The sequence below is a fragment of the Hypanus sabinus genome, chromosome 5 (assembly GCF_030144855.1).
Source record: "Hypanus sabinus isolate sHypSab1 chromosome 5, sHypSab1.hap1, whole genome shotgun sequence".
NCBI lineage: Eukaryota > Metazoa > Chordata > Chondrichthyes > Myliobatiformes > Dasyatidae > Hypanus > Hypanus sabinus.
This window is the reverse complement of record NC_082710.1, coordinates 181,174,793-181,195,975: the sequence shown is the minus strand read 5'-3', so window position 1 is coordinate 181,195,975 and position 21,183 is coordinate 181,174,793. Positions and strand designations below refer to the sequence as shown.

The following is a 21,183-nucleotide window of genomic DNA, read 5'->3' as shown; positions in this document are numbered from 1 at the left end:
GTCGAAGGTAGAGGATGATTGGCCACTTTAACCCAGGGAGAAAAACTTGGAATACATTAGCAAGAATGGGTCGAGCCAGTGGCAAGTATCAAACGAAGATATCTAGGTTTTGTGAACAGAGAAAATAATTAAAAAAACAATTTAAATATCATACAAATTAACCTTGATAAATTCTATATCCCCATGCAAAATAGAAATAAAGTCTCTGTAATTTAGCAATAATCTATCAGTTAGGCTGGTTTTCGGAGTCAGAAGTAAATAGAGATTTCAGAAAGGATGTCAGACGTAAGTTTTCAAGTTCAAATTTATTGTCATACAACTTTATGCATATATACTTTCAAACGAAACAACATTCCTCTGGACCAAGGTGCACAACACAGTACGTATAACTGATATACAACACAAAGGTAATATTACCACAAGTAACTTAACAAATATTAAGAATGGTGGGTATGTGGAAGGCACTGCCAAGGGTGGTGGTAATCACAGATATATCAGGGACATTTTTAAGAGCCTCTTAGATAGACACATGGATGATAGAAAAATGGAGGGATACAAGAGAAGGAAGGGTTTGATTTATGAGGTCAGCACAATATTGTGGGCTGAAGGACCTGCATTGTTCTATATTCTAAATGCAGGAATAAACAATGGTGAAATAAATTCTATTTACTTCAATACTGGCTGTCCGCACAAAGCGTATTTTCCATAATTTTTACCACATAATAAACACAGCAAGTTGTAATGTACACTGCACAAGAACAAGCCAGAGAATAAATATTTGAGTTGGTCACAATATAGTCCACAGAGAAGCTGATTCCATTCAGGCCCTGGTGATGAGGGCTCCTACATGTTGATGCGGTAATTGTGATGGATTTCGGGCTTGATGTCACACACCAGCGTCAGCAGTCGGCGCAGGACCTTCTCCTTGTTGCGGTGGTGACTGGCCTGCATCGCCTGGATCTTCTGACATGTCAGCTGCTCAACCTCAGCTGCCAGGTTACCCTGGGACCCCATGACCTTGTCCGGAAAGAGCAGAGGCAAAGATCAGATTCAGAGCAGCAGAAGGGATCAGAAAGTGTAAACTCTCGTCATGTAAAACTGTTTTCCTCGATTTCTGTTCAACATTCAAACCTTTTTAAAATCCACAGATCCCTCAAATTTGCTGTGCAAGTTGATAGGGTGGTTAAGAAGGCATATCAAGGGGCATTTAAGAGCCACAAGGTTATGTTAAAATTATTTTACTTTTATTTAGAGATACAATGCATTAACAGGTATTTCCAGCCCAACGTGCTTGTGTTGACAAATAACCCCATGTATCCAATTAACCTAATAACCCCAACCAGTGTGCCTTTAGAAGGTGGGAGGAGACTGCAGCATCCGGAGGACACCCACGCGGTCACGGCGAGAATTTGTTACAGGCAGTGGTGTGGAACGTTATGCTACCGTACCTCCCAGCTCAGTAAAGCCCTGGTTAGCCCACCCTTGGAGTGGAGGATTGTGTTTGGCTCTGGTCGCCTCGTTATTGGAAGGACGTGAAAGCTTTACAGAGGGTGCAGAGGAGATTTACCAGGATGCTAGTCAACATTTCTAATTCTAATTAGAGAACTTGAGTGAGCTAAGACTTTTCTCTTTGGAGTGAGAAGGACGAGAGGTGATTTAACAGAGGTGTACAAGATGAATGGATAGCCAAGGGCGTTTTATCCTGGGGCAGAAATGGCTGATAGGAGTGGGGCATGATTGGTGGAAAGTATAGCGGGGGATATCAGAGGCATTTTTTTTTAACGTAGTGTGGTGGCTGTGTGGAGTGCCCTGCCAGTTGGTGGTGGAGGAAGATGCATTAGAGACATTTAGGAAAGTCTTAGACATGCAAGTGGGTGATAGAAAAAGGGAAGGCTATGGGAGGGGGAAGGGTTACATTGGTCTGCAAGTTGATTTAAAAAAAAATCAGCATAACATCCTGGGCTGAAGGGCTGTGCTATGCTGTTCTACATTCTGTGTTCTAACCAGCAGATCAGGCAGTATCTATGGAGAGGAATAAACAGCCAGTGATTTGGGCCAAGACACACGAGATCCACATAGGAGTCCTCATCCACAGATGCTGACCGACCTGTTGTGTTCCTCCAACATTTTCTGCGTATGTTACTCTGGATTTCCAGAATCTGCAGAATCTCTTCTCCTTAAGCTTAATTTGTCAGTTGTACCTTAAAACTTTGAAAGATACAGCGAAAATGCAGTCCTTTCCTACTTTGGCATATGCTGTTACTTATCTCTGAGTCCGAGTATGTTTGGGGCATGTTGGAGTATGTTGGGGCCAGGCTTCCAGTGCCAACATAGTATGCCCACAACTTACTAACCCTAGCCTGTATGCTTTTGGATTGTGGGAGGAAACCAGAGTACCCAGAGGAAATCCACATGGTCATGAAGAGCAGGACAAACTGAATCCCAGTCACTGGTGGTTTAAAAAGTTGTGCTAGCTACTACATTATGGTGTCAACTCCGCAAATGGCTTGTGACACAATTTATTTTGAATTTTTCATTTGTATCTGATTTGCCTTGGGATGTTGCCCTGAGGTATCGTGTCTGAATACCTGTTATTCAACGACTGTAACCTGAGGACAAGTCTAGCAGGCAATCTCGGAATGACCTTTGACCAGAACTAGAAAGTGCTTTTCACCCTCCAATAACTGAATGGCAAATCACGCTACTCCTTCCTCAGAGGCAGACAAGTCTGGTGTTTGCAGCAATCATATTTACATCAGATATTTCATCACTGACCTTCACAAACCATGGGACTGTGATCAGAAGATAGCAAACAGGATCACTTGTCCTTGTCCAGAAGAATAACATAGATTGGATTAGGTTGGATTGTTCTGTCCCTACAATCGTCAGTCTGCAGAAGCCTCAGGTGTCATACCACCAGAATCTTATCTGCACCTACCTGCCTTGGTGAACTTCCTCCGCACCGCCTCCAAAGCCAGTATATCCTTCCTCATGTCAGGAGACCAGAACTGCACACATACTCCAGGTGCGGCCTCACCGGTTCCCTTTACAGTTGCAGCATAATCTCCTTGCCCTTAAATTCAGTCCCTCTCGCAATGAAGGCCAACACTCCATTTGTTTTCTTGCTAGCCTGCTGCACCTGGAAACCAAACTTTTGCGATTCATGCACAAGCACTCCCAAGTCCCTCTGCACAGCAGCATGCTGCAATATTTTACCATTTAAATAATAATCCAATCTTCCATTTTCCCTTCCAAAGTGGATGACCTTGCACTTCCCAACATTGCACTCCATCTGCCAGAACCTTGCCCACTCACTTAACCTATCTATATCTCTCTGCAGACTCTCCATATCCTCTGCACTATTTGCTTTTCCACTCAATTTATTGTGTCATCAGCAAGCTTATAAACACTACACTCGGTCCCCTCTTCCAGTTTCAAACCAATGAGCCCGTGCCAAACTAATACTCCTGTGTGACCAATATACCCACAACCGTCTGTGGTAATGAGTTCCACAGATTCACCACTCTCTGCCGAAAGAAATCCCTCCTCATCTCTGTTGTGCCAGAGGTTCGCAAGTGTCAGGGAGCCATTGGAAGAAGTGCTAGGGAAACTCAATGTGGATAAGTCACCTGGAGCTGATGGACTACATCCCAGAGTCCCAAGAGAGGTTGTTGAAGCAATAACGGATGCATTGGTCATAATCTTTCAAGAATCATTGATTCTGGCATGGTCCCGGAGGACTGGAAGGGAGGAAGTTTTAAGAAAAAGGAAATTACAGGCCAGTGGTTGGGAAAGTGTTGGAGTCTATTACTAAGGATGAGGTTCACTTGTTTCCTATGGTGCGGACAGCCCAGCGATCCGTAGTTGTGAACTTCCCATGATTCAGGATGTTTACAAGGACAGGTGTGTAAAAAGGGCCCGTAGGATCATTGGGGACCCAAGACATCCCAACCACAACCTGTTCCAGCTGCTACCATCCAGGAAGCGGTACCCCAGCATAAAAGCCAGGACCAACAAGCTCTGGCACAGTTTCTTCCACTAGGCCATCAGACTGATGAACTCACGCTGACTTAAGTGTACTCTAAGTTATATTGACTGTTCTATTGATTATAAATTAATTTAAATTACTATGATTGCACATTTAGATGGAGATGTAACGTAAAGATTTTTACTCCTCATGTATGTGAAGGATGTAAGTAATAAAGTCAATTCAAATTCCAGAACTAGAGGGCACAGTCTCAAAACTGAGGGGCAAACTTTTAGAACAGAGGTCAGAAGGAATTTTTTTAGCCAGAGAATATTGAATCTGTGGAATGGTCTGCCACAGATTGCGATGGAGGCCAAGTCTCTGAGTATATTTAAGACGGAGCTTGATAGTTTCCTGATCGATCGGGGCATCAAAGGACGTGGCAAGAAGGCAGGTGTGTGGGGTTGAGTGGGGTTAGGGATCAGCGATGATGGAATGGCGGAGCAGACTCGATGGGCTGAATGCCTAATTCTGCTTCTACGTCTTATTCTGAGGTTGTGCCCTCTGCTCCTAGACTCCCGGGAAACGTCCTCTCCTCTCCACAGCCACTCACTCTAGTCCTTTCATTGAGATTCCTCCATTATTCTTTTGAACTTCATCAAGTACAGGCCCATCAGAGCCATCAAATGTTTCTCCTACGTTAACCACTCGTTTTGCTTCCTTTTTGCACTACTTTTATTTTTAATTTGTATTTTAACTTGTATAATATTTCTTTTTGTTATTTATAGCTTTTGGTGTTGCGTATTGTTGTGTACGGCTACCGCTAAGCAACAAGTTTCACAACTCATGCCAGTGATATTAAACTTGATACTGATCATCCTCCTCCGGATCCCGCCCGCCCCAGGTCTGCTCATCTTTCCTTTGATAGATGGCCAAAACCATTCATAATACTACAAGTGCCCAATGAAGCGTCAGCATCACATCCCCGCTTTGATATCCTGTCCTTCATCCGGCCACATAGTTCCAAATTCTGCCACCTGTTGTGCACTGAGTGTTTCCTGACTTTATTCCTGAAAGGTCCGTACCCTTGTTGGATAACTTCCAACCGCTCCTTACCATCAACTCCTTCTTGTAAGGACATTGAAGGTGAGAGGAGTTAAGTTCAAAAGCCACGTGAGGGGCATTTGTTTCACACAGAGCGCGGTGGGTAGCTGGAATGCGCTGCCCGGGATGGGGTGGAGGCAGGTACACCGGGAACTTTTAAGAGATAGATAGGTCGGCACAGGAATATTGACATTGACCTTGTGTAGGCAGAAGGGATTAGTTTAGTTGGCCATTTGATTACTGATTTATTTGGTTCGATACAACGTTGTGGGCTGAACGGCCTGTTCCTGTGCTGTTCTGTGTCATGTCATCTCCCATGCACACTGCCCTTAGGACGAGATGGTCACCCACCTCTTTGTGCATTTGGGAAGGGGATCTGGAAATGGATGCTAATGGATAGCTGTGTCACGGTCCATCCCCGGCAGCTGCCCCACAGAGGACTCTCTGATCTACCAACACACAGAGAAGGACATCAAGTGCTGCCGGCAGATCATCAACTCAGTGACAGACACCATTGGCCTGCCAGAAACTTGCTGGTCTGCCAGCACTGCAGGATGTTCACAGGAAGGCATGCTGAAGGTCAGACTCAATCTCGATACAGCCAGTACAAGGACTCAGTAGGGAAGGATAACGGTCAAGGTTCCTTCTGCCACTACATGTGGAGGGGCCTCTCACCCTCTGGAGGTTAAAGGATATAACTATTAGCAACACCCACAAAATGCTGGTGGAACACAGCAGGCCAGGGAGACCCTTGTCCTGACGAAGGGTCTCAGCCCGAAACGTCGACGGTGCTTCTCCTATAGATGCTGCCTGGCCTGCTGCGTTCCACCAGCATTTTGTGTGTGTTGCTTGAATTTCCAGCATCTGCAGATTTCCTCGTGTTTGTTTATGTAATTATTAGCTTTATTTCCCACCCTACAACAAAACATGCAGTGAAATGCACCGTTTGTATCAAATCAACTCAGAGAAGATTGTGCGGGGCAAGTGGTGCCACACATCTGGTGCCTGCATAGCACACCCACAAGCCATCCAGAGTGTGGGTAGGAACTGGAGACCCAAGCAGAACAAAGAGAACGTACAGACTCCTTTCACTCAGAGCTGGGAGTTGAACCTCGACAGGAAAGGAATGTACTACCCACTACACTGCTTTGCTGCCCTTAAAGAGAGTATTACCCCAGGAGGGCCACTCTGACAGAGTGTATTACCCCAGGAGGGCCACCCTGAAAAAGAGTATTACCCCAGGAGGGCCACTCTGACAGAGTGCATTACCCCAGGAGGGCCACTGTGAAAGAGTGTATTACCCCAGGAGGGCCACTCTAAAAGAGAGTATTACCCCAGGAGGGCCACTCTAAAAGAGAGTATTACCCCAGAAGGGCCACTCTAAAAGAGTGTATTACCCCAGGAGGGCCACCCTGAAAAAGAGTATTACCCCAGAAGGGCCACTCTGAAACAGTGTATTACCCCAGGAGGGCCACTCTGACAGAGTGTATTACACCAGGAGGGCCACCCTGAAAGAGTGTATTACCCCAGGAGGGCCACTCTAAAAGAGAGTATTACCCCAGGAGGGCCACTCTGACAGAGAGTATTACCCCAGAAGGGCCACTCTGACAGAGTGTATTACCCCAGGAGGGCCACCCTGAAAAAGAGTATTACCCCAGGAGGGCCACCCTGAAGCAGTATTAACCCAGAGGGCCACTCTATTAGAGTGTATTACCCCAGCAGGGCCACTGTGAAAGAGTGCATTACCCCAGGAGGGCCACCCTGAAAGAGTGTATTACCCCAGGAGGGCCACCCTGAAAGTGTATTACCCCAGGAGGGCCACCCTGAAAAAGAGTATTACCCCAGAAGGGCCACTCTGAAACAGTGTATTACCCCAGGAGGGCCTCCCTGAAAAAGAGTATTACCCCGGGAGGGCCACTCTGGCAGAGTGTATTACCCCGGGAGGGCCACCCTGAAAGTGTGTATTACCCCAGGAGGGCCACACGAGTGGCAATGAAGTTTCAAATGAAATGGATTCAAAATGAAGATAACACTACAACAATGACCATGGATGGAAAAGTTTTGAACTGCTTTTTCTTTTGTATCTATATATTTTTATTACAAATTAAAGTTTGTTTTGAAATATAAGAAAATATCAATACATTTTCCATCAGATTTCAATCAAACCAGCTCTCCAATGGACTTGGCCTGGACTAGATGGGCCGAGGGGCCCCTTTCTGTACTGCACATCTCTATGGTTCAACCTGAGAAGTTTCTGGAATTGACCTTCATGCAACCACAATGACCAGGCCAGTTTGTAACCACAGATCTCTTTCCACAGATGACACACACAAAGTACTGGAGGAAATCAAAAGCGGGCAGAACTTAGGAGGGTTAACACCGCCAAATGGCAACTCCTTTGCGTGCTCTATTTCCATCTTTAATATCTCTGTTTTTCCCTTTCAGAGTTCTTATGAAGACCCTGACCTGGAGTTACGCACTGACTATGGTTCTTTGCTGGAATGGGACCCGCACGGGTTCAATAACTGACTGTTGTTTGGCACGCCAAGGGCTCGGCCTAAGAGTCTGGCTCAAATTGAGAAGCCGAGGATCTCGGGGCTCTGGAGCCAGGCAGATCGAGGGTGGTCACACTAGGAGACCCGTGTGTCGTCGGGGTGTCTGCTGTGTGCCTGGAGACCCGGGATTTTTGTGATCTTCAGGCACAGAGCTAAAAAAAAGTGACGTAACGGACTTTTAACATCGTAAACCAGCGAGTTGTTTGTTATGTCTCCCCGCTCGCTGGGGAAATGGAGGCACCTCTTTCTCCCTTATTAGAGAGAGAGAGAACCTGCGGTATGTCAAAAACCAGGTGAAACATGAAGTCTTTGGGGTAACTGCAAGTCTGTGTCTTTGCTGTTGCTTTGTTCACACTTGAGTGCTTGGTGGGGGGGCCGATGCTTGTTCTTGCTGGTGGGGGGAGGGGGATCGTTGCTCACTGATGCTTATGCGCAGAAGGAGGAAGCTGAGGGGGGACTTTGGGGTTCTAACATTTAACTGTTGTTCATTCTTTAGGGCACTCCGTTTTTGTGGATGGTTGTGAAGAAAAAGCATTTCAGGATGTATATTGTATACATTTCTCTGACATTAAATTGTACCCTTGAAACCCTTGAAATCAGCAGGTCAGGCAGAATCTATGAAGGGGAATAGACCATTGAGATGCTTCATCAGGACTGGAAAGGAGGGGGGAAGAAGCCAGAATAAGAAATGTGGGGAGGGGTAGGTGTACAAGCTGCAGGTGACAGGTGAGACCAGGTGAGGGGGAGGGTGGTGGGTGGCAGAGAGGGGATGAAGCAAGGAGCTGGAATGGGGTAAGTAGAAACAGTAAGTTTGTGCTGAATGTATTTTTTTTCTTGTGAATATTGTGTCTGTCATCCAACATGACTGTGATACTGGTGTATGCTTTCCAGTGTTCCTTCGTAAACATGTTCTTCTGCAAATGACAATACACTTGACTTTGGAAAATTGTATCTTGAAAGTTTCTTTTAAAAACCCAACAATTACAAGGCACACAGATGAGGCCACGTCAGCTTGCGACCAGAGGCACATCGCCATGGCAGGCTTTCCCAAAGGCTTCTTACCGCTTCCTGCTTATGCCGAAAGTCCTTCTCCCTCTCCAAACGGTACTGCTCGATCTCACCCTGTGCCTCTTCTTTCGCCTGCCTCAGCCTCCGGGCCTTCCCTGAAATTAGAATCAAGGCTGATCATTTGCTTGAGCTCAGAGCCCTCCCACTGCCTTCAATAGGAAGTAAGTGAACCCTATCGAATGGATTGGAAGGATGTGGCCGGATGATCACACGGTGAATTGACTGGGCCTCCTGTGTGGGAGAGGCATTCTTGTTCTGGGTGGGTTTTTCAGTGTATACATGTTTCATCTTGCCAGGCCCACTTATTGCTCCTACATTGTAAGTTGCCCAGCGTATACAGTGTCTAACATGACTCAACAGGCAGGAGGTACAGGAGCCTCAGGGCCCACACCACCAGGTTCAGGGACAGTTATTACCCTCGACCATCAGGCAGGAGGTACAGGAGCCTCAGGGCCCACACCACCAGGTTCAGGGACAGTTATTACCCTCGACCATCAGGAAGGAGATACAGGAGCCTCAGGGCCCACACCACCAGGTTCAGGGACAGTTATTACCCTCGACCATCAGGCAGGAGGTACAGGAGCCTCAGGACCCACACCACCAGGTTCAGGGACAGTTATTACCCTCGACCATCAGGCAGGAGGTACAGGAGCCTCAGGACCCACACCACCAGGTTCAGGGACAGTTATTACCCCTCAACCATCAGGAAGGAGGTACAGGAGCCTCAGGGCCCACACCACCAGGTTCAGGGACAGTTATTACCCTCGACCATCAGGAAGGAGGTACAGGAGCCTCAGGGCCCACACCACCAGGTTCAGGGACAGTTATTACCATCGACCATCAGGAAGGAGGTACAGGAGCCTCAGGGCCCACACCACCAGGTTCAGGAACAGTTATTACCCTCGACCATCAGGAAGGAGATACAGGAGCCTCAGGACCCACACCACCAGGTTCAGGATGTGTCATCCTGTTGCTACACATCTTGCTCCGCACATCCACCTCACATCACCTGATGATCCTATGATTTCAGTCTCTGAAGACAATGTGCGAATGGTCTTCAGGAGGGTGAACCCACGAAAAGCATCCTGCCCTGATGGGGTACCTGGCCAAGTACTGAAGACCCGTGCTGATCAAAGGGGGTAACTTCACTCAACTTCACTTGCCCCATCATTGAACTGTCCACAACCAATGGACTCGTTTTCAAGGACTCTTCATCTCATGTTCTATATATTTATTTATTTATCTTTCTATTTATTTATGTATGTATGTATTTATTAATTATCATTTCTTCTTTTGTATTTGCACAGTTTCTTGTTTTCTGGTTGAATGCCTGAGTTGGAACCATCTTTCACTGATTCTGTTACAGTTATTTTGTTACACATTTATTGAGTTTGCTGACAAGAATATGGGCCTCAGAGTCCCATATGTACTTCATAATAACTTACTTTTAAGTTTTGAACATTTAGAATACAGAACATTAAACAGCACAGCACGGACCCTTTGGTCCACAATGTTGTCACAAACTTTTAACCTATTCTGAGCCTCACCCTCCCCTTCCACATAGCCCTGCATTTTTCTTTCATCCATGTTCTCTTAAATGTTCTTAATGTATCTGGCTGGATGTTCCACACACGCTCCAATCTTTGCATACAAAAACCTACCGCAAACATCCCCAATAAAATTATGTCCTCTCGTTCTAGTCATTGCTGTCACAGGAAAAAGCGCTGCTGACCACTCTACCTACGTCTCTTATAAACTTGTGCGCCTCTATCAAGTCATCTCCTATGGGGAATGATCAGTGTTCACCAGAGGGATTTTGTCAGCTTGGATGGCTGGAGATCTGAGAGCTTGGTGCAGGACTTGGGTTTTCTGGATGCTTAGGTCAAGTCCCAGGAGCAGTAGCATCCATTGTGCACCGCAGATCCTCCTCACAGTGAGCTACGATGGCATTGTCGTCTGAGTATTGGCGCTCCGTGACACCTTGCTCTTGGCCTTGAACCTGGACTCCTTGTGGGAGGACCTGGCCTGTCAGATGAAGAATGGTTGCAATGAGAATGGCATACAGAGTTGGGGCACTGATGCACCCTGTTTGACCCCGGTCTCAACCTTAAAAGTCGCTGTTTCTGAGCCGCTGGTGCTGATGACCACTCATATCATTGTGTAAGAGCTGCAGGATCTTGAGGTACTTCTCCAGGCATCTGATTTTGGACAGTACCTGCCAAAGGGCAGGACGATTTACAGAGTGAAATGCTTTTGTAAGGTCATTTAAAGTGGGAGGTTTTATTCCCGGGCTTTCTCCTGCAATTGACATGCTGTAAAAATCATGTCAGATGTTCCTGTGGCTGAACGGAAGCCACACTGAGACTCACGCAGGAAATCTTCAGCCAGAGGAGAAAGCCAGCCACGTGTCCTGCATCCTGATAGTTAATACAGACTGGTTTGATACCAACAGTTAATGTAGACTGGTTTGCACACTGATAGATAATACAGACTGGGTTTCACACCTGATAGTTAATACAGACTGGTTTTCACACCTGATAGATAATACAGACTGGTTTGATACCAACAGTTAATGTAGACTGGTTTGCACAACGATAGTTAATATACACTGGTTTGCACATTGATAGTTAATACAGGCTGGTTTGCACACCTGATAGATAATACAGACTGGTTTGCACACCTGACAGTTAAAACAAACTGGTTTGCACACCTGATAGCTAATGTCGACTGGTTTGTATCCTGATGAAAGAATCATATCAGGTTTTATTCCGTAAGACAGAGGAGCTGAGTTAGGCCACTCGGCCCATCGAGTCTGCTCTGTCATTCCATCATGGCTGATTTATTATCCCTCTCGACCCCATTCTCCTGCCTTCTCCCCATAACCTTTGATGGCCTTATAATCGGCAACCTATTAATCCCCACTTTAAATAGACCCAAATGTTACACAACCGTTTGTGGTAATGAATTCCACAGATTCATCACTCTCTGGCGAACGAAATTCCTCTTCATCTCAGTTCAAAAGGGGATTCCTTCGGTTCTGAGGCTGTGCCCTCTGGTCTTAGACCTCCCCCAACATAGGGAACGTCCTCTCCACAACCACTTTATCTATAGGTTTCCATGAGATTCTCTCCCCACCCGCCTCTATCCTTCCACGCTCGGGACCCTGAAACGCTTCTCATACGTGAATCCTTTCATTCCCAGGAATGGAACCGTCTCCAATGTCAACACACCCTTTCAGCTCACAGCCCTCCAAATGCGGCCTAACCAATGACTCATAAACCCTCCGCATCACGTCCTTGCATTGGGTGTGCAGACCTCGATTCGCCCTGATTATTCCGTGCGGAAAATTCAGGTTTACTTCTGATTAATTATTTTGTTAATTCATCTGCACGGGCACGAAACGAGGCTTTTGCTGTCTGGTTAAATAATGTACGGTTGAAGAATATCAACTAAAGCAAAAAGGCAGAGGTGCCATTTTTCATAGTGACCGTCTATTTCACAAAATAATTACAAAAAGCTTACGTTTCCTAGCCTCGGCAACTTTCTCCGCGGCTCGTTTTTCGGCATGAAGGAGTTGTTGTATTCCTTGCGACTGACTGGCCATTTTATTTTTTCTCTCCGAATCCCTTCTCCTCCGGATCAGGTAGGTACCAGATGGTGCAGAGAGACCAGGATTCCTCCTGGTCCTAGCGCGCATCGGATTGTTTCGGCGACCTGCTGTTCCCCATTACAGTCAGGCAGTGAAATTCACTGTTTTAGTGCTCGGCTGATTTCGCAAATTACTGATAGCACTTAAGTCAGAGATATAATGGATGTGCCAATAATAATTTGTATTCCTTCGACAGTAAAGGTCGGGTTAGCAGGGCAATAGGATCTGGTGGTAGATGGGAACAAACTGGGGAAGACCAAGGCAAAAGCGAGAGCAGGGTGTTCAGGAGTGATGTCAGGAAATGAATATTAATACAGTTTGTGTTAGGAGCCACAAAATTTTATCAGGCTAAGAGTCCAAATAAAATGTCAACAGTAAGACTCCACGATAAGGTTTCAAAGTTCAAAGTTGATATGTACATCATCAACTATCAACATCAACAACAACCCTGAGATTCATTTTCTTGTGGGCAAATACAAAGAAACACTAGAATTAATGAAAAGACTACCCACAATAAGATGGACAAATAACCAATGTGCAAAAGACAACAACTGCAAATACAGAAAAGACAATGTCAGTAAGACAAAAGAGCTGATTGTGGACCAGGAAGGGTAAGATAAAGGAACACATACCAATCCTCACAGAGGGATCAGAAGAGGAGAGCGTGAGCAACTTCAGGTTCCTGGGTATCAAGATCTCTGAGGATCTAACCTGGTCCCAACATATTGATGCAGTCATAAAGAAGGCAAGACAGCGGCTAAACTTTATTAGGGGCTTGAAGAGATTTGGCACATCAACAAATGCACTCAAAAACTTCTATAGTTGTACCATGGAGAGTATTCTGACAGGCTGCATCACTGTCTGGTATGGAGGACCGAAAGAAGCTGCAGAAGGTTGTAAATCTAGTCAGCTCCATCTTGGGTACTAGCTTACAAAGTACTCAGGACATCTTTAGTGAGCAGTGTCTCAGAAAGGAAGCGCACATTATTAAGGACCTCCAGCACCAAGGGCATGCCCTTTTCTCACTGTTACCATCAGGTAGAAGATACAGAAGGCAGAAGGCACACACTCCCCGATTCAGGAATAGCTTCTTCCCCTCTGCCATGATTCCTGAATGGATATTGAAGCTTTGGACATTACCTCACTTTTTTAAATGTACAGTATTTCTGTTTTGCACATTTTAATAATCTATTCAATATACATAATTAATTTATTTGTTTATTATTACATTTTATTTTTATTCATTATTATTTTTTTCTCTCTCTGCTAGATTATGTATTGCATTGAACTGCTGCTGCTAAGTTAACAAATCTCATGTCACATGCCGGTGATAATAAACCTGATTCTGATTCTGAAGAAAATAAAAGCAGACAAAATAATAATAATAATTAATAATAAGCAATTTAGATCAAGAACATATGATGAAGACTCCTTGATAGTGAATCCAGAGGTTGTGGAAACAATTCAGTGATGAGAGTAAGCGAAGTTGTGTGAAGTTATCTCCTCTGGTTCAAGAGCCTGATGGCTGAGGGATAATAACTGTTCCTGAACCTGGTGATGTGTGTCCTGATGCTCCTGTTCCACCTTCCTGATGGCAGCAGTGAGAAGAGAGCACAGCCTGGATGGTGGGCTTTCCTGCAACAGCGCTCCATGTAGATATTCTCAGGCTTTACCTGTGATGTATCCTCTATTTTGTAGGCTTTTCCACCCAAGGGCATTGGTGTTTCCATACCAGTCAATATACTGTCCACCACACATCGAGAGAAGTAACACTGATGTCACTAACATAAATCAAAGTTTGTAGAGTCAGTGGATGAACCAGACTACAAATCACTTGTGATCGAAATGAGTGGTACAACAAGCTGGAGGTCTGTTTTGGTGAGGACAAAACCCTATGTCTGCAGATCCACAAGTCTGCTAGAGACTAAAGTCGGTCTGTCCTGGGGTTAGAGGACTATGTACGTGCATGGGTGGCAGGGAGGAAAGAGGCTTGATTTGCTGTTGTCGTTTTGTTGCTTCTTGTGTTCTGCGTTGTTCTGCTGAACATTGTGGACATGTTTGGTTGGCACCAGAACATGTGATGACATTTGCCGGCTGCCCCCAGCACATCACTAAGTTGTTTTGGTTGTTAAACACATTTCCATGTACGTTTCAATGTACAGGTGATAAATAAATGAATCTGAATGGCTTATTTTTCAAAGTCACAGGGACATACCATGTGGAAACAGGCTCTGATTGACTACTTATCTGTTGTGTATTTAATATTTCAGTAATATTTAAGTATTCTTTGTTGTTTACATAATTAATTACTGGTTATACTTGTGTCCATATGCCACTATGTCATAAGTGTGTAATTCACTGAGCATCTCTAGGGCGCCAGTAATTTTCTTTCAATTAGTTTTATGTTTTGAAGTTATGAAACATAAGTGTAATGACAAGGAAGTTTTAAAACGAAACTGAGAAAACTACCTACCTGCTGAAGTGCAGCTAGACTTTAGAGTTTAAAAAAGCACAGCGTGTTTTTTCTTCAGAAAGGGGAGAGAAAGTTGTTTGAGTTTTTAAAAAAGGCAGGAAACAGATGAAGTTCATGGGTTCATAATACAATAAGCAGTAGGTAATGCTAATAATAAATAAATGAAAAGCAGAAATAGCTGGCTACATCTGAAAAATAGATGCGTTCGATTGCCCAACAGTCATATATACTGAGCAAATAGAGCAGTACGTTAAAGCAAGTGGCACAGCCGAAGAGAAATGAATGCCAGTTTTACTATTGCAATAGGCAGAAAAGCATGCAGTTACAACTGCAACTTGATTGGAGATCCATTCATAGTTGCATGCAACAGAGTCATTATCTGAAAGTGAATTAAGATGCCACAGCAGTGTTCAAGGATGTCATTGGAAAACTCAAACATATCCAGGGTAAAATTGTGTTAAAAGAAAATGCCATACACAGGTTTTCCAAAGCCCATCCAGTTCCTTATAGCACCCATAAAGCAGCAGGTGGGCTAGAGCACCATGTCGCCACAGGGAGAACATACAAACTTCTTGCAGACTGCAGGGATCCAACCCCAAACACCAAGCCACACAGAATTTTAATATATTATTAAATTACTGTAATTTACAGCAATTTCATGACATGAAATTTAAATATTTAAATAAATTACAGCTTAAGGCGTCAGAGTTTGGAGTTCAATTTCAACATCCTTTGTACGAGGGTTTGTAAATTCTCAGCGTGATCAGGGGATTCTTCCCACATCTCACAGACGAACTGTTTAGTAGGTTGATTGGCTAGTGAAATTTGTCCCGCGTTTAGGCCAGGGTTAAGTGGGCAGTGATTCTGAAATACTTGAGGCTCATTCACATTGAAAAGAGGAAAATCTCCAGGCCTGAGCCAGTAATTTTGCATAAACTACACTTGATAGTGGTTTGCAAATATCAAAAACTGTACAAGATGCTATAAACAAGAACACTGAAAAATGACATTGCACAAATTATTTAGAAGTAAAATGTCAGGAAGCCTACAATTATGGTAGTCAGACTCCCATTTTATTTATTTACAGATCTTGATAAATGTCACATTCTGAGGTAACCGGGCATAGTTTAAGTCATAAACACAATGAATCATCCATATTTACATTAGCACCACTGGGTAAAGGAAATCAACCTTTTTATACTGGGAAGCATTCCCTGTCCCAATCCTATTGCTGAGATTCAGATGTTTTCTCTGCGGAGGGGAATTTAACTTAACCATAAGATATAGGAGAAGAATTAGGCCATTGATGCCCATCGAGCCTGCTCCGCTATTTCATCACAGCTGATCCAATCTCCTGCCTTAAACCCGTGTCCCTTTGTGGCCCGACTAATGAAGAATCTGTCAACCTCCGCCTTAAATGTACCTAATAACTGGTCCTCCACAGCCATTTCTGGCAAAGAATTCCACAGATTCACCTCCTCATTTCTGTTCTAAATTAACATCCTTCCATTCTGAGTCTGTGTCTTTCGGTTATGGAAACCGCGCCCCCCCCCACCCCACTACAAGAAACATCCTCCCCATATCCACTGTATTGAGGCATTTTAAACCCCGCAACAATAATGCTCATCATCTTTGTAAGACTTGTTAAAAAAATTTAATCAACAAATGTTATTTACTTTTCTCTCTAGAATTACTTTTGTACTCCCATCTCGCCAACTCCTCAAAAAGAACCTTACTTCATTCGAATGCATCGCCATCAAGGCAATGGTTATGCCCTGCAGCACTGTCGACTCATCTAGTCCGTGTCTATTATTCTGCCTAGACCCATCAACCCGCACTCGGACCATAGCCCTCCATCCCCTTCTCAAACGTTGAAATTGAACCCCCATCCACCACGTATGCTGTCACCACCCTCTGAGCGAGTAAGTTCTCCTATGCTCCCCTTAAACATTTCACTCATCTCCTCTTAACCCATGGCCTCTGGACTCAGTGGGGAAAAAGCCTGCTTACATTTACCTTCTCTATATCACAATGCCAAGATCATGTTGGTGAAAGTGGGACCGAACTTCGATAACCACTTTGCCAGTTTTATTCAGGATGTCCACAGCAGAGGCTTCCTGCCACGTCACTTGGCCGTCAGATGTGCCCAGCTCGAGATAAGGCAAATCACCAAAGCCTGGAGCAAAATCCACCACTGGTTTTGTTAACACTCAGCTGCCCAAGAATGCTATTGCCACTTATTGAGCCTCGATTATCTCTCATTACCCACGGAGAACTTGCATTTTGTCCCACCACCTGATTCATCAGCCAGAGTCCCTGAGATTTCATCACATAAAGATTTTATTTTGATTACTGTCTGCTCAGCAGACGTCACTTTGAGGAGCACCACCTCAGATCTACAGACTGGAATAAAATAACTAAGGGCACTTTGTTCAACTGTTTTTTTTTTAAAAAAGTCACATTAAAATATAGCAGCTTCCAGTGTCTTCATTTTCTGCCTACATCTCTTAAAAGAATCTAGCTTCTCAATGGGTTTTCCCCACAGTATTCCCAAAGCTCTTCCCTACTGGAAAGGAGTGTTTGGAAAATACCGACTCTAGTAAAAGCTAGGAACAGCAAATTTGGTCTTGCCAAATATGATGGCAGATGGAACGCTCTCTCCAGCACACATTGAAGCAGAGGCTCCTAACCCTTTGCTTAATGGTATTGGTCTATGGCATTAAAAAAAAAAGATTGGGGACCACTGCATTGAAGACATACTGATGGGTATTCACATCAATAGCCTTCCCATCAAGCTCTTGACCCAAATAAAATATTGAAAGCACCATATTTATTAACTATGTCCTTGTAGACCCGAAGATGCTGTCAAAAGGACCAAGCTCTCATTAGGGAACAAAGTGCACCACAGCCTTGAGAGGAATGAATCTGACTGGTTAGAGAAATTAGCAAAAGAAAATTTAGAGTTTTATAACATTGATTTCATGTTCAAAGAGGGAAAACCCATTTTTCTATCAGGCAATAAAAATCAATCAACTTGGGAAAAATTGAAAGAAGATTTCTTTCTGGTAATGATCATTGATTAAGACTCATTGAAATTGCAAACTCTTTTCCCACAAGGTGACAAGAAGCGACAAGGAGACTCTCTGTCAAACGAGTCGAATCTTCATGAATGAAATGGATTCCGTGATGTCCACGTGCCCCTTTTCAAACACCAGGAAGATGTACTTCTCATTGCTCGAGTTGCTGAAGGTTGTCATGCACGAATAGCCACTTGCACCACTCCAGATCAACATCTCATTTTCCCATGTCTTCCCGTGATTATAACTCCATCTGAGGGTCAGATTTACACCTGAAAGAGGGATAAATTAATTGAAAGGTCAGGTATACAAATAGTACATATTTCAACATCCATTTTTATTTTATAATTTATTTATTTAAACATACACCATACAGTAGTTCCTTCCTGTCCAAAGAGCCCAGCAATCCCCAGCAGCCCTGATTTAACCCTAACCTAATCATGGGACAATTTACAATGACCAATTAGGCTACCCGGTTCAGTTTTGGACTGTGGGAAGAAACCAGAGGACGTGGAAAATGCCCGAACATTTCACAGGGAGAACGTACAAACTTCTTATGGAGCTCTGAACTCTGACACCACAGACTGTAATAGCGTCATGCTGTCATGCTACTGTGGCACCTCTCAAGCCTACAGCACAGCGGAGGAGGGGTATGTTACGAGTCGGATGACCTTCACCGTAGGCAATGCTAACTGGTAATTGGTTCCCCACTATTGACCAAGGTCGCAGGAAAGCAGCAACCATCAGGACCCCTCCCCCACCCCTTTGAGCCCCAGTTCAGCACAAAGGCAGTAAACTTGCAGTGCAGCAAGCCGAACAGGGCCTGGCCCTGATATCCTGATCTTTTTAATCTGGCCAGGCATTTCAACTGTCCAAATCTTGGGTCATTCCTCGCACTTGGACCTGGGCCCTGCTGCTTTGATACGCTCTCGGGCCCAGGCCCCGCTCCCTTGATTTGGCCCATACCTGACCTTTCCAAATTGGCCCAGAACTTAAATTGATCAAACCTTGGGTCTTTCCGCTCTGTCAGGCCCCGCCGTCTCAAATTTGATTCAATATCAGAACCAAGCTGATACATCTCCATGTCCACTCCAGCAAGTTCTAAACATTGGCTCAATTCCCTTTCCTAGGCCCAGGCCCCACCACCTCGATTCGCCCTACCCATGTCCGCTCCAGCAAGGTCTGAACATTGGCTCAATTCCCTTTCCTAGGCCCAGGTCCCACCACCTCGATTCGCCCTACCCATGTCCGGTCCATCAAGGTCTGAACATTGGCTCAATTCCCTTTCCTAGGCCCAGGTCCCACCACCTCGATTCGCCCTACCCATGTCCGGTCCATCAAGGTCTGAACATTGGCTCAATTCCCTTTCCTAGGCCCAGGCCCCACCACCTCGATTCGCCCTACCCATGTCCGGTCCATCAAGGTCTGAACATTGGCTCAATTCCTGTTCTTGGGCCCGGGCCCCACCACCTCGATTCGGCATACTCGTGCGACACAGCGACTGTCCTGCTCTTTCAAGATTGTAGTTCACATCACTAAAATGCCAGGGCATTTGACAGCTCAGCTCCTAAAGGGAAGTTACAAGCTACTGATTGCAGTGATCGTATCTAAGAAAAGTGAGATTAGTACAGTAATTTTATTTTGTTTGCTACCAGCAAGTCTCCTCTGTGCTTCACCAGTGCTCTTTTAAACTAGAATGCCCATAAGAAAATGAATCTTAGGGTGCTATTTGGTGAACATATCTAATTTGATAATAAATTTGCTTTGAAACTTATTGACAACCAGACAGAGCACGACATCTAGACAGAGCATGACATCTAGACAGAGCATTCTATACACAAGTATATCGAGGTAGTTCAAATGGAGAAAAAAAACTCGCAGAATATCAAAGTCAAGGCAATACATTATCAAAGAACACCATGTACCAACTTGAGATTGATTCCCAGAAGTCCATGAACCATAGGAGCAGCACTCGGCCCATCGAGTCTGCTCTGTCATTCCATCATAGCCAATATATTATCCCTCTCAACCCCATTCTTCTGCCTTCTCCCCACGACCTTTGATGCCTTCTTAATCAAGGACCTCTGCCTTAAGCATACTCAATGACTTGGCCTGCACAGCTGTCTGTGGTAATGAATCCCACAGATTCAAAAGAAATTCCTCATTTCTGTTCTAAATAGATGTCCCTCTGGTCCCAGACTCCCCACTATAGGAAACATCCTCTCCACATCCACTCTATCTGTGTCCTCTGGTCCTAGACTCCTCCACTATAGGAAACATCCTCTCCACATCCACTTTATCAAGGCCTTTCAAGATTCGATAGGTTTCAATGAGATTCCCCCCCGCTCCCCAGAAATTCTTCTAACCTCTGGAGAGTACAGGTGTAGCATCATCAGACAACCCTTAGGAGCTCTTTCATTCTTGGGATCAATCTCTTGAATCTCCTGTGTACCCTCTCTAAATCCAGCACATCTTTTCTTTGACAAGCGGCCCAATACAGGGGCAGCCTTTTAAATAGATACTTCTGAGTTTATTTTTAATTGAACGGTATAATGAAAGACAGAACAAAGAAAATCTTTCACATTTCAAAAACTTTTGCTCGCAGCATCCAGTTCAAGCTGTGCAGCAACAAAGGTTATGCGTATGGGAACTTTCTGTGGGGTGGAGGGGACAGTGCTTATAAAAGTGGGACAGACACGATGCTTTCCCCAAAGCATTTCAGGAAAAAGGGTGGTGGGACAATGAAACACTCGAGATCTGTGTGGCACCAACTTTGCACCTCTTTAATAATTGAATGTTGAAATCGTGAAGGACTCAGAAGAAGATCAGCTCAATGAGAATTCAGGTACGGGGGAAAGAAAAACAGGAGGAAGAAATAGACGAGGACATGATTAAGCGATAAATTTAATCTCACTACTTGCAGGTATAAGCCTTCTTTGTTTAAATTGCCCCCACTGAACTAAATGCATATAAACTATTACATCATTATTTCTTGGACCTCGCTGCAGAAGTTAGAAAGTAGCAGTTAGCGTAACACTTTACATTAGCAACCGTGGTTCAATTCACGCCATTATCTGTAAGGAACTTGTACTTTCTCCCCCGTGACTGCGTGGGTTTCCTCCCACAGTTCAAAGATGTACTGGTTGGGGTTAGTAAATTGAGGACATGATATTTTGGCACTGGAAGCATGGTGACATCATGGTCTGCCTAGTTGATTCAAACGACATATTTCACCAAATGTTTCGATGTATATGTGACAAATAAAGCTAATCTTTAATCTGTACCTTACA

At 44.6% G+C, this 21,183-nt stretch overlaps 2 protein-coding genes across 2 annotated transcripts in view; both read right to left on the bottom strand.

The window, feature by feature from the left end:
* Positions 1–286: 286 nt before the first annotated feature.
* Positions 287–12,379, bottom strand: atp6v1g1 (ATPase H+ transporting V1 subunit G1). Its single transcript, XM_059971085.1, has 3 exons — positions 12,217–12,379; positions 8,689–8,789; positions 287–1,017 (listed from the first exon to the last, which is right to left on the bottom strand). Exons 1-3 carry the CDS (start codon positions 12,296–12,298, stop codon positions 844–846), a joined length of 357 nt encoding a protein of 118 aa, XP_059827068.1. The 5' UTR covers positions 12,299–12,379; the 3' UTR covers positions 287–843.
* Positions 12,380–15,834: 3,455 nt separating this feature from the next.
* The window catches only part of neu1 (neuraminidase 1), a 60,839-nt gene continuing 55,490 nt past the window's right edge, over positions 15,835–21,183 (bottom strand). The window contains exon 6 of the mRNA XM_059971084.1: positions 15,835–18,165. Within this exon, the coding sequence (XP_059827067.1) occupies positions 17,963–18,165 (203 nt within the window). The 3' untranslated portion in view covers positions 15,835–17,962. The remainder of the gene's footprint in view (positions 18,166–21,183) is intronic.

Coding starts and splice junctions, on each gene's coding strand:
- atp6v1g1 (XM_059971085.1), bottom strand. CDS start 12,298: ATGGCCAGTCAGTCGCAAGGAATACAACAACTCCTTCATGCCGAAAAA. Junction 8,790..12,216: donor AGTTGCCGAGGCTAGGAAAC/GTAAGCTTTTTG, acceptor TTCTAATTTCAG/GGAAGGCCCGGAGGCTGAGG. Junction 1,018..8,688: donor TTCGGCATAAGCAGGAAGCG/GTAAGAAGCCTT, acceptor TTTCCGGACAAG/GTCATGGGGTCCCAGGGTAA.